At 51.8% G+C, this 13,267-nt stretch overlaps 1 protein-coding gene across 3 annotated transcripts in view; it reads left to right on the top strand.

Annotated features, from left to right (window-relative positions):
• Positions 1–13,267, top strand: part of CASZ1 (castor zinc finger 1) — a 116,608-nt gene that overhangs the window by 90,332 nt on the left and 13,009 nt on the right. For 2 of the 3 annotated variants that reach the window (XM_063145187.1, XM_063145186.1), the window contains 7 exons: positions 1,012–1,877; positions 5,065–5,206; positions 6,067–6,130; positions 7,946–8,109; positions 10,447–10,569; positions 11,283–11,609; positions 12,407–12,605. In XM_063145187.1, coding sequence (XP_063001257.1) covers positions 1,012–1,877; positions 5,065–5,206; positions 6,067–6,130; positions 7,946–8,109; positions 10,447–10,569; positions 11,283–11,609; positions 12,407–12,605 — 1,885 coding nt within the window. The remainder of the gene's footprint in view (positions 1–1,011; positions 1,878–5,064; positions 5,207–6,066; positions 6,131–7,945; positions 8,110–10,446; positions 10,570–11,282; positions 11,610–12,406; positions 12,606–13,267) is intronic. The other variant, XM_063145188.1, reaches the window with a different exon arrangement.

The raw sequence follows: 13,267 nt of genomic DNA, 5'->3' as shown, positions 1-13,267 counted from the left end.
CAAGAGTTCTCAGGTATCCCGTTCAAGTACCTGAGAGCCCCGCTGCCCTGGATGGGGATCCCTTGGATTGGGAGGGAAGGGGACGCTGCTCAGTGGCCGAGCCCCTCTTTTGCAAGCAGAGGGTTCCGGGTTCAATTCCTGACATCCCTAGTGAAAAGCAATCAGGTGAGGGGAAAGATGTGCATGGTCCAAGACCTTGAAGTGATGCTAGAAAGACAAAAAAGCATGTAGGTTTTGTGAACAACACTCCCCGTTCCAGAGAGGGAGATTCTAGAAGCCCAGGGGATGAGGTGGGTCAAATACGATACGATCAGGGCACTGCCTTCCCTGTTCCGCCACCACCTCATTCCCAGGAGATCTCCAGATCTTTTGGACTTCAGCTCCCAGCATTCCTGACCATTGACCACGCTGGCAGGGGCTTCTGGGAGTTGGAGTCCCAGGCATCTGGAGATTTACCTTCTACCCGACCATAGTGGGAGTGATACGGAGCTGCATGGCTAAAGCAGCCAAATCACGACTAAGGGAAGCTACCTGTACACCACCATTGTCACCTGAGGCCCTCCTCCAGGTGCCTCTTCTGAGGGAAGTTTGGAGGATGGCAACGAAGGAGAGGCCCGTCTCAGTGGTGGCCCCAATCAGGGAATGCTCTCCCCTGTGAGGTCCACCTGACGCCAGCATTGTCATCTTTTCGGCACCAAGTTAAGACTTCCCTCTGCAATAAGGTTTTTAACGGCTTCCTGGAATTTCCATTCTTGATTGTGCAAAATTGCTTCTCTTGTAGATGTTTTAGATTGTATTTGTGAGGGTTAAAGCTTTTATAAACTCTCCAGAGAGCTTTGGCTACTGGGTGGGATAGAAATGTGAAAGACGGATGGTTGGACGGACGGAGCGGGCCTCATGCTGCGACGGGGTCAGCCGCCTCACGTTGGCCCGTGGCTCCTCCCAAAGACGGGTCGACCGTGGCCTCCGCCCGAGGCCTGATCCACCCTTCCCTCCCTCCCTCTCTCGCAGGCGGCCGGGTTGCACGTTCACCTTCAAGAACAAGTGCGACATCGAGAAGCACAAGAGCTACCACATCAAGGACGACGCCTACGCCAAGGACGGCTTCAAGAAGTTCTACAAGTACGAGGAGTGCAAGTACGAGGGCTGCGTCTACAGCAAGGCCACCAACCACTTCCACTGCATCCGGCCTGGCTGCGGCTTCACCTTCACCTCCACCAGCCAGATGACGTCGCACAAGCGCAAGCACGAGCGCCGGCACATCCGCAGCTCCGGCGTGCTGGGCCTGCCCGCCTCCCTCCTGGGCGCCAAGGGCGACGAGCAGGAGGAGTCCAGCAACGACGACCTCGTCGACTTCTCCGCCATGAGCTCCAAGAACTCCAGCCTGAGTGCCTCCCCCACCAGCCAGCAGTCCTCCGCCTCCCTGATCGTCCCGGGCGCGCCGCTCTCCTCCTCCTCCTCCGCGGCCGACCTCGCCGCCTCGCAGGCCGCCGGCAAGCCCGCCAACAGCCTGCCGCCGGCCTCCAAGATCCCCGGCCTGCTCCCTCAAGCCCTCCCCGGCAACATCCCCTTGGCCCTGGCGCTCTCCAGCGCCACCCTCCCTGGGACGGCGGGCTCTTACTTCCCCATCCTGCCCAGCCGGGGGCCCGGCCCGCTGCCCGCCACCTCCGCGGGCCTGATCGGCGCCACGGGCACCAGCCCGGCCTCCTCCGCCAATTCCCCCTCCCAGGCCATCTCAGGTTCCGTCGAGGCCACCTCTTCGCCCACCCCGGCGGCGTCCATCATGGAGAGGATCTCCGCCAGCAAAGGCTTGATTTCGCCCATGATGGCCAGATTGGCGGCGGCGGCGCTGAAGCCCTCTGTGGCTGTGGAGGCAGGTGAGTCCCTCGGATCCCCTCCCGGTGGAACGAGGGAGGGAAACCGGGGATCCCGATTGGGAGGGTATTTGTCCAGCGGGGCCGGCTCCGGGTTTTGGTCAGCCCCCTCCTCCAGCAAGGCTACCTTGCCAGTATTGCAAGCAGCTGCTGCCAGTTAGTGTTGACGGTACCAGGCCAGGTGGACCCAGGGTCTGACTCAACATACGGCAGCTTCCGGTATTTCCGTGGGGTGGAGTGCAATTGGAAGGCGTCGAAACAGCGAGCCAAACCAACGAGAAGGAAAAGGCACGTAAAAAACACACGCCATGCAGACGGAAGGAGGAAGCCTCCAAGTTCCTGACCAAAAAGCCCTGCAAGTTAGGTGATTGTGAAGACATTTATTCCAAGCCCGAAGTGTTTTGGGTTATAGAATCATAGAATAGCAGAGTTGGAAGGGGCCTCTAAGGCCATTGAGTCCAACCCCCTGCTCAATGCAGGAATCCACCCTAAAGCATCCCTGACAGATGCTTAGTGTGGGAGAGCCCACAACCTCCTTAGGTAACTGATTCCATTGTTGTACTGCTCTAACAGTCAGGAAGTTTTTCCTGATGTCCAGCTGGAATCTGGCTTCCTTTAACTTGAGCCTTCTTCAGGGGTCCTCTACAATAGAAACAGATATAAACCGTGAAAAACACTTCATAAAACAGTCAAAGCTCATAAAAAAACCAAAAACATTTTTTGTACGTAGCTTCCCAACAGCAGTGCAACAAAACCCATACACAAAGGACGGATAATAAACATTGAATCCAAACTTACACAGAAGTGTTTTAGGTGCAGAACCTTATGAATGACAAAACACACACACACACGCCAATGCAATAAGATTCACGAAAAGTCATTAGAAAAACCGAAAGGGGAAAAACCAGGCCACACTTTAGAAACTCCCTGAAGCTGACAAAGTCGCTCTTAACACGCGAGCCGAAACGCGTCGGGGCTTGGAATCAATGTTTTCACGTTGATCCGACTTCCCGCGCTTTGGGGACGGGCGCTTGGACGTTTTCTCCTTCAGTCTGCACGGTTGAAGCAGTGAGCAACCTGGCGTGACGAGGTACAAAGAAGAAGAAGAAGATCTGGGAAAGGTGTGAGTAACGTCTACTGAGACTCATCAGGGAAGGCTGGGAGGCCCAGTAGAGCGAGATCTGCCTCCCTCCAGGCCAGGCAAATCACACGCCTGTTTCCTCCAGTGAGGAGTCCCCGTCCTGCCCCCCTTCCATTTCCGCACATCAGCCGTAACGCTGGTTCCCTGCCAGCGACTTGGAAGTGCCTCTTTCAGCTGGTGGCTTCCTCTCCCGTCCTCCTCTGAGCGTGGGGTGGGGGACGCTTCAAGTTGCTTAGATCTGAGGAGCAGGCGGCTCTCCATCCATCTCAGGGGTCCTTCAGAAAGCAATAGCGCTGTAGCTTGAGGACTGAGCAGCAGGATTGGACCAAGGGCTAAAGGACGCGCGTTTTCATTGTCTCATCTGTTTTCGGTTGCGTTCCTAAACCCAACAGGCAGAACCAATGTGTTGCCATAAAGGCCGGCGCAGCTGGAAGCTGTGAGCATGTCCTAAGCCCAGCCTTCCCCGACCTGGCTCCCTCCAGAGGGGTCGAACTACAAACTCCCATCATTCCCAGCCAGCATGATGGGAGTTGTAGTCCAACAGCTCTGGAGGGAGCCAGGTCGGGGCAGACTTTTCCCAGCCACGATATATCATTGTAATGCAAAATATTACAAATATTACAGGCTTTGCGTGGGGCATTGAGAGCCGAGAACCATACAGAAGCCTTGCTCCTGGTGGCGTGGAAAGACGGGCTTGTTCATATGGATCGGGGCATTTGGGGCCTCTCCTGGGGGCGGGGGGGGGGGGGGACAATGGCACATCTCACGTCAATGTCGGCCGTTCTGCCACCGCCATCCATCCTGAAAGCGACGTCCTTGTCGTTTTCTGAAATCGGGGCGACGGGCTGGGCTCCCCTTCCAGAGTCAGAAGTAGGGGAAGAGCTAGCTCTAACGGCCCCCGACTTCAGCGTTCGCCATCTGCTGTTTCTTGAAAACTATTTAACTAGGATGAGGGCTAGGCAAAGGCTAGTTTGGAGGCAAAGGAGGACACCTGCAAAAGTTCTCAAAAACATGTTTATTCTAATAATTCTCTTTAAGGTTGCAGCCCTGGTGGCGGGGAAGTCGTCCCTAAAAGAGAGAGGTCATTGAGAGAACTAGTTTCCTTTTATTTTTTAATAAAACGCCACTTGCTGTCTGTGAGCGGTTCACCGTCAGCTGTAGTGCCTCCGGGTAAATTAATATTTTAGTCACTGGGGGATTGTGGATGAAAGCTTGGCGGACATGTTCCTGTCAGCAACTTTTCTCTTCTGCCATCTTTTAATCCTTTTTTCCCCCCTCCGTCTGCGCGCATGTGCGCCCGCTCCGTTCTTTTTGTTTGTCTCAACTTTGCGGGGCGTTTCCCCCACCTTTTCGAAGCGACGTCTTTTATATGTTTATCGATATAAAAAAATTGGGGGGAGGTTGGGAGGAGCGAGAGAGAAAGCGAGAGAGAAAGCGGCACCCCCTGTTTGGGACGCCCGCGACGACGGGGGAGAGGTCACGCAGTTTGAACCAATCTGATTGGCTGTCAGTTTCGATAGACCTGACACCGCAGATGTTCCTTTTGGGCATGCTCAGTGAGGAGGCCGGAGCGGTCGCCACGGCAACGTCGAGATTGGGGGAACGGGAAGGGGGCTTGACTAGCAGTCTAAAGCTGCCACATTGCTTCAGCATTAACAGTGTCTTTAATAAACGCTTAAGAAACAGCCCCGCAAATTAGTTATGACAGTTTGCGCGGAGCACGAGATCCCCCCTCTCGCTCCTTCCGCCCTTCTCCTTTAAAGGGCCCGTAGCCTGGACAACTTTGACATAATTTTGCAATAATTATCACTTGAAGAATTTCCACGCCGGGGCGGACGTCAGAACCCATCACGTCAACCCGGCAATAAATGCTGACCAGCAAACCCCGGACCGCTCCTTTCCCTCTTCCACCCCTACTGGGCTTTCTTTTCTCTTCTTTTTTGGTGCATTATTTGTTGATTGTTGATATTTACTGTCGGCTGACTTCCTTTACTTATTTAAAACTCTGCGGGTCTTCCTTTTTCTTCTGTTCCTTCTCTCGTAACACAGGGAACGGGCAGCCAACGGCTCCGGGACACTTTAACCTTGCTCAGATCAAGCAAGAGATCATGGAGAATCCGGGCACTTTGTCCACCGTGGCCCAGAATTCCTTGCAGGAACACAGCTTGGACCTGAGTGTGAAGGATCATGGGTAAGCGAGAGAGGGAGAGTCTGTGGTGAGCCACATGGCCCTTTCCTAAAAGGTGACCGTGTCATGCGTGGTGAGGATGTCCATTTATAGCCTTGGAGTCTGCCCGTGCCGGGTAAAATCAACATAATCATCCCTCTGCCCAGCGTCATGGGAGACAGCAGTCTTTGCCCCATGAAGCTTTGCTGCTGAGCTTGTAATTTGCCCCAGCATGGCTCTTGTCCTCCTAAACCTCCCCTCGCCTCTGCCCGGTTTACCTATACGAATGAATCTTGACGTCTAGCTTGGAAGCAACTCGCCTGGAAGTTTATTATTTAAAAGTAATTTTATCACACACGCACACCCCGCAAAAAGGGGAACAGTTTGCAATCCATCAGCAAAACAAGACAACCCCTGCCCGCAGGCTTGCAATCTAAAAAAAAGGCATGACACTTGAGGAAAACCAGATGGGAAGGGTAAAGGAAAAAAAATGTAAGGAGGCTTTCAGCAGGGCTGGTAGAATGGTCCTGCCTACTTGGCTGTCCCCACCGGAGGCAGAGGGGATGGCCAACCATCTGGCATCCCTCGTCCATTTATCGGGGCACTGCTAAAGCTAGGAATGAGGAAAGCATTGAACTATGGGATGGAAGGAGTAGGACCATTCAGATCACTCCTTCCTTTACTGCTAGACTCGGGTCTTTGGGCAGTTTCTTGGCCAGGGTAGCTAGCTTGACCTGACTGACACACGGGCGGTTTTTGTCTTCTCCTTCTGATGCAGCAGGTGGAATGGGAGGGAGGGAGGGGGGGCAGTTTGAAAAGAGAATTAATTGCAGTCCCCCCCTTATGCACATCTTAACTAAACCCTGTTGGTTTGTGTGTTCCAGTAATGAATCAAATGGCCACACAGTCTCGGCAAATTCATCTCTTTTATCCTCGCTTATGAATAAGGTAAGAGCCATCCATCAAGGGCCTTTCATTCCCCCCACCAGGAGAAATTAAAGCCGCAGTTGGCGAGGTGGCGAGGGAGGGGGAGACGCGTTTGTTTTTTAATGTTTTGCCTCTAATAAGATGAGTTTGTACCATTTAAATTTTGAGACCATTTTTCATCGGGTATAATTTCAGAGCCACTGCTTGCGAATTAATTTAATGAACTGGCTGGAGAAATATATCGCAGCCTCTGACACCCTCTCCCACCCACCACCCACCCACACCTCCTTCTATCCTTTCGGGAGGAGGAGGCCTTCGAAAGGGGTTTTGTTTTCGTGTTTTTTAATTTCCGAACCAGGCAACTTCTCTCTTTCTTTCTAATTGTCGTTATTCATTCTCTTTCTTTACCCTAAAAGATTTCTGTGGGTAACAGGGTATCGCTGCCCCCGTTCCCCCTATCCAGAGTATAGGAAGGGAGGGGAAACCGCCAAAGTTTTGAGCCAGGATCTTCAGTTCCCTGCTTTGTAATCTAATCTTCTCGGATTCAACGGCTCTGAAATAATGATTATTAAGCGCAAAATGCTTTTGTTTAGTCTTGTCTTGTCTTCTCCCCCTACTGAAATGTGTATTTTTTTTCTCGCTCGTACAAGATAAATGCCACTTTGGCTCCATTAATTGCGCCCTCCTAGCCAATTGCATTCCCGGCTTGGATTTCCTCAGAGTTCGCCTTCGGTAGCCTGTTGTGTGCTGAGTTTCGAGGCATCACTGCTGCTTCCCTGGAGCTGTGAGCGGGAGGTCCAAACAGCGCACAGGCCCCTCCAGAAAGGACAATGCGACTTTGGCTGATGCCCCCCCTTGTCCTCTTCCGTCTCTCCCTTCCTGTAGCCATCCCACCAAAGCTTCAGTTTTTGTTCATTTTTCCTCTCCCTTCGGGGGTTTCAGTTGTTACTTTGGTACTTCACTGAGCTAAACCGTGCTGCTGGGTAGTCTTCGCTCCTCTCCACTGAAATCCGTCAAAGTACTCCTTCATTTTGGTGGTTTAGGGATAAGCTTTTCAAAAGCAGGAAAATGGAATTTAGCAGGTTTTATTGACCCGTTAGATCAACCCAGCTGGCGCCCCTAGCACTGCAGACTCATTCTGGTGGAAGGCCCAAAGTTCTGTAATCCGATCCTCAGCCCTGATCAGACTTCCCCCAGCAGCTTAATGCTGCTCTCCCAAATAGGTTGGCCACAAAGTGGGGGAGACAATTACATTTTGGAATGAGGGGCTGAATGGGATCAGAAATACTGTTATGGGAACTCGGGGGGAAAAGAGGTAGAGGCTACATTCAGATGTCACTCTAAACCATGGTTTAATGTGATGCGTACAACCCTAGTCTCCTTCTGGTGCTCCCTCTTCCCTCTCCTCTTCCTGTATGGCCAGGAGAAGGAATTCAGAAGTATTTGCTTTGAGTTAACTGTGGGGGGAGTTTGAGCAACAAACTGTGGTTATCATTAATTTTGGTTAGTTTGAAACAAGCCAACTTCAAACCGTGGTTTATTGTCTTTAGTTTAAAACAAGCCAACTTCAAACCACGGTTTATTGTTTTTAGTTTAAAACAAGCCAACTTCAAACCACGGTTTATTGTTTTTAGTTTAAAACAAGCCAACTTCAAACCGGGGTTTATTGTTTTTAGTTTAAAACAAGCCAACTTCAAACCGGGGTTTATTGTTTTTAGTTTAAAACAAGCCAACTTCAAACCGGGGTTTACTGAAGCTAGTTGATCGACGCTGACCCTAATTAGCATCAGCCAGTGGTTTCTCTCCTAACACGCAGCATCTGTTTTCTCCCCACAGATGACTCAGACTAACCCCAACCTTGGGAACCTTCTCGGCTTGAAGGTCGAAGGTGACGTCAGCCAGCAGGGGGCTGGGGGGGACGCGACGCAATACCTGGGCAAGACAGTGAAGGCTCTTGTTCAAGAGAAACTTTCTGAGCCCTGGAAGATGTACTTGCGCAGGTGAGGGCTGGGAGAGAAGCCGGTTTAAAGGGAGGAAGGATTGGCTTGAGGGCAGCATTGCCCACCTCAAAGGTCGGGCCAGCCTGTCCACGCTCCTAGTTGCCACCACCTGCAGCTGCTCAAGGTGGCTCACAGCATCTCACCCTTGACTGTTGAGTTCCTGCACATGAGATACTATACGAGGATACAAAGGCTACAGTCGCTATACAACTGAATTCTCGTAACCCTAAAGTTTCAGGACGGTGATTATTTTATTTTAGTTATGGAATATATATGCCCTGCCTTACCTGCTTGTGGCCGCCCTCCAGATGCTTTGGCCTACAACTCCCATCAGCCTTAGACAGCACAGCCGATGGCGAGGGAGGATGGGAGTTGTAGGCTCAACATCTGGAGGGCCACAGGTTGCCCACCCGGCACTTTGAGCTAAAAACTGTATCAAACATCTCGTTGGAAAAAAGCCTGCAAAACGTAAAACATGCATAAAACAGCCATCAAACATAAAGTAAGCTGTAAATTAAGTATTAAGTAAGCAGTACGGATACAAGCAGTTAAAAGCAATAAACCACATTGCTGTCGAAAGCTCAGGCTAACAGGACGGCCTTTGGCTGGTGCCTGAAAGACAGCAATAAAATGAGCATGTCTGGGGACAAAGCGCCACATCTGAGGTGCTACCACAGAAAAGGCCTCACCGCTAGCCACACGCAGAGTTTCCCAAGAGTGGGGCAGCCCAAGAACCGCCTCAGCATACGATCTCAGTTGGCAGGAAGAAAGGTTTAGATGGGAGCAGGTGATCCTTCTCCATACCCAGACTCCAGACCATTTAGAGCAAGGGTGGGGAACCCCGGGGCCCAAACCTTGCCCTATAGGTTCCCCAGAAGCCCCACCCCCTTTTCCCAAACCACCAATCGCGTGATGGCTTTCCAGCTGTGGCGCAGTTTTTCTCCCCGTGCTAAGAAGTCCAAATAATTCTCCTGAGTCTTCGCTACGAGCAGTAAGAGGGAGCTTCCAGCGACAAGACGTGGGTCCTTTTGGCTCCTCCCCTTTGGCCCCGCCCACCCCTGGAATGCGGCCCCCGAGATCTTCTCTGAAACGGAATCCGGCCCTTTAACATATTCACTCAATGGGGCTTATTTATAAGTAGACATCGATAGGTTTGCACTGGAAAAGAGGTTTTGCTCTGATTACCACTAGCGATGGCCTTTGAACTATTTCCAGCCGTTTGGGCCTGCTGTGTTAAAGTAATACTTGAGGCATTTCCACCTTTTTTTTTTTTAAATCGACGCATCTAATCGGTGGCGACGGGGCCTTTCCTTCTCAGGGGTGATGTGCATTTACAATTAAGTCGTCTCGTCAGTAAAAGAAAACACTCCCGTCCCCCATGGATCTTCTTCCCCCACCCAAGAGGGCACCTTCATCAATGTTTTTCAATATGTAAATGTATTTAAATTCAACCAATTCAAAGCCAAACAGTTAATTAAAAGATTGACATTCCTATGGAAATATAGCCTGGTTTCCTCCCATGCTAGGACGTCCCCTCCCTTTGTCTCACATAGTATCTGTCTGATCGGTCAAGCCGTTATGGTTTCGGCACAAGCGAGCTCCTGTCCTTGTCTGTTGGGTTCAAAGCCGTTCCAGTTAAGTGAACAGAACTAGCATCTCTGGAAAAAGCTCCCGTTGCCAGAGGTATCAAAGGATAGCATTGCCTTTCAAAGTGCTCCTTCCCCCCTTGTCTGGCTTAGGAAGTTAACCCACAAAGTCATAAGAGGAGCCCTGCAGGCTCAGACCAAGGGTCCGTCCAGTCCAGCACTCTGTTCACACAGTGGCCAACCAGCCGTCGACCAAGGACCAACCAAGCAGGACATGAGTGCAACAGCACCCTCCCGCCCACGTCCCCCAGCAACTGGTGTACGTAGGCATACTGCTTCTGATCCTGGCGGTAGCACACAGCCATCAGGGCTAGTAGCCATTGATGGCCTTCTCCTCCATGAATGTATCCAGCCCCCTTTTCAAGCCATCCAAATGGGTGGTAGCGAATGCCATCGTTTCAAGCCTGTGCTGTGTGAAGAAGTCTTCCCTTTGATCTGACCTGATTCTCCCACCAGTCAGTTCCATGGGAGGATCCCTTTGGGTCCCAGTATTACGAGCTCAGTGGTGGAGCTTCAATCCCGGACATCTCCAGGTAGGGGAAGCCCGCTGCCCGGAACCCATGAGATCCCCCACAAAGTCAGCGCACTGAGCTAGATGGACCAACGTTTCTGTCTCGGCATAAAGCTGCTCCCCTGCTGTTCCCAGGACTCTCTTCTCAGGGCGGGCTGCTCACATGTCTCGTTTTGGCAGGTTCGGTACCAAGGACTTCTGCGACGCCCAGTGCGACTTCCTCCATAAAGTGCATTTCCACTGCGTGGTGGAAGAATGTGGAGCCCTCTTCAGCACCTTGGACGGCGCCATCAAGCACGCCAAGTACGTGGATCGGGGTCACGCCACAAACCCCAAAGCCGTCCTTCCTAACACTCCGGCTTGTTTGCCTCTACAAAGGGCCAGCCCAAGATAGTCCAGTTCTAGTTCTGGGATCTGCAAAATGGGATCTCGCCCCTCCTATTTATTTCATTTCTGAAGCGTTTTTGCGTTTGGTGCTCAGACACCACCTCTGAGGTTCTTGGGCAAGTGACCTTTCTTTTGGCCTTCTGGGAAATGGGTGTCTTGTGGCTGGCCATGCCCACATGGCAGCCGTTTTATGCACTGGCAAGCCCCGCCCACAGCAGCCATTTTGTGAGAGCACCCACAACACACTGTCAACATTCCAAATGTGCCTCCTTGGCTTGTGTCTTATCAACCTCACTTGATTCTTATTTTATTTTATTTATTACGTTTTTATACTGCCCAATAGCCGAAGCTCTCTTGGCGGTTCACAAAAATGGGCAACAGCCAACACGAGCGCACGTCCTTTTCTTGGGGTCGGGTATTATTATTTTTTATAAGTCTCAGTTTTTGTGGAGGTTGGCAAGCGTCGAATGGTCAACCGCCCAGAGTTCTGTAAACCGCCCGGAGAGCTTCAGCTATGGGGCAGTATATAAATAATAATAATAATAATAATAATAATAATAATAATAATAATAATAATAATAATAATTTTCTCTCTCTCTCTCTCTCTCTCTCTGAATCTCTGCCTCTAGTTTCCACTTCCGAACAGAGGGCGGTGCTGTGAAAGGAAACTCCGACCTCTCTTTCCCGACGGCTGCTGAGACCAAGACCTCCGTATCTCCTTCATCTCCAACCTCTTCTTCCGCCGCTCTGGCCAATGCCTCTGCCCCAGACGTGCCCGTCGCGAGCCCGGTGACTGTGACCGCCGCCCCCAGCCTCCTCGCCTGGAAACAACTGGCTTCCACCATGTCGCAGATCCCTGCGTCAGTGCCTAACCTGGCTACATCCCCCTTGGCGACGACGTCCCTCGAGAACGCCAAGCCTCAGGTCAAGCCAGGGTTCCTCCAGTTCCAGGAGAAGTGAGTGGTTCTCTTTAAAAATGAAGGTTGGAGGGCAGAGGTGGGCTATTTCTCCTGAAGAACAGTCCTTGCCGTTGGGGTGGTGAGGAACGGCATTGTGATCCTGGCAACCTCTGGTCTGGGAGCCAAATCCAGACGTCCCGGGGTCTCAGTCTGTTCCTCCGGGGTTCCCCAGATGGCCACCCCCCCTCCCCATATCTCCACCCCTTTCTCCCAACCTCTCAGTGGTTCCTGGGCTATTGCGCAGGGTTCCCTCTGCCCCTAAAGCTCGAAACGCCTCTCCTGAGGCGGAGTCCCTGGCAGTGAGAGCTTGAAGCTACAATGTGGTGACATTTTGCGGGCGGGTGTGTGTGTGTGTGTCCTTTGCCTTCACCACTGAAATGCGGTCCTCAAAATGGAAGCCTTCAACAACAAAATAGAATCCAAAAGTTCCAGTCTTCACCGCTGTTTTAAAGGGTTCCAAGGCAAATCAGGGACAGAAACGCAGGAAGGCGCCCTGTACCAACGTATCATCCCTCTAGCTCAGTATTCTTTACTCTGGCTGGCTGCAGCTTTCAGGCCAAGAAAGATCCCCCCCCCAAAATTACTTGCCACTTGATCCTTCTAGCTGGAGATGGTGGGGATTCTAGCTGCGGCCCGTTCCTACGAGGGCCAGATTTGAAGGGAGAGGGCCAGGAAGGAACAGCCTGCCACGGCTCATGAGCAGCGAGCACCAGCTCTCTCAAGAGAGCTATTAAATAAGAAGCCAAGGCTGGCCAGAGAGACCAATTCTGCCTCTTTTAAAACAATTCCTCCAGTGATCCCTGTCTGGCGACAGACTGCAAGTACGCCAACAAATTCCACTTCCACTGTCTCTTTGGGAACTGCAAGTACGTGTGCAAAACCTCTGGGAAAGCCGAGTCCCACTGCCTCGACCACATCAACCCCAACAACAACCTGGTGAATGTGCGCGACCAGTTTGCTTACTACTCCCTGCAGTGTCTCTGCCCGAACCAGGTAAGGGCGCAACAGGGGTGCTGACGTACATCAGGCTGGGGGAGGAGACGACGGAAGGGAGAACAGCGGAGGGGGGAATCAAGGCAGGGCGGCAGAAATGGTGTCCGTTCCATCCTGGGTGTGCTGTCCCATCAAACGAAGCACGTGTCCACACTGCAAGTTTAACTCCGTTCAAGTGGCACAGCGTATTCTCTAGGAACGGTATCTCTGTCACTGGATGTCCCAATTGCCACTACCCAAGTATAAAACATATTGTACCTTCTTGGCTAGCGGAATGCCAGTTTTTAGTAGAACGCCATCTTTTGGGGGGGATTGGTGCTTTGCTGGTTGACCCGGTTTGCACATCACACTGTGATTCCTGGGTTGTTCAACCCAGGAATTCCCGGGGACAAGTGAGGCGACGAGTCTGCTGCCTCTTATGGGTTAAACAACCCCAGAATTAACCCAACAAGAAACCATAGGCAACTGTGGAATTAACTCTGGGTCATTTAACCCGTAAACAACTCCAGTACCAAGTTTTCACATTACGACCAGAACCCAGGAACGGGGCATTTGTGGGTTGTTTTGGGAAGTGGAAGCAGGTGAGCCGGCTGGAACCATGGTTTACTAATGGGTGGTTGTTTGATGGTGTGAACCAGGGCTGTATGTCCTGTACTTTAAAA

The sequence above is a fragment of the Elgaria multicarinata genome, chromosome 20, assembly GCF_023053635.1.
Source record: "Elgaria multicarinata webbii isolate HBS135686 ecotype San Diego chromosome 20, rElgMul1.1.pri, whole genome shotgun sequence".
In the NCBI taxonomy this organism is placed as follows: Eukaryota; Metazoa; Chordata; class Lepidosauria; order Squamata; family Anguidae; genus Elgaria; species Elgaria multicarinata.
Note: the sequence above shows the minus strand (reverse complement) of the source record. Positions and strands in the feature narration are given on the sequence as shown.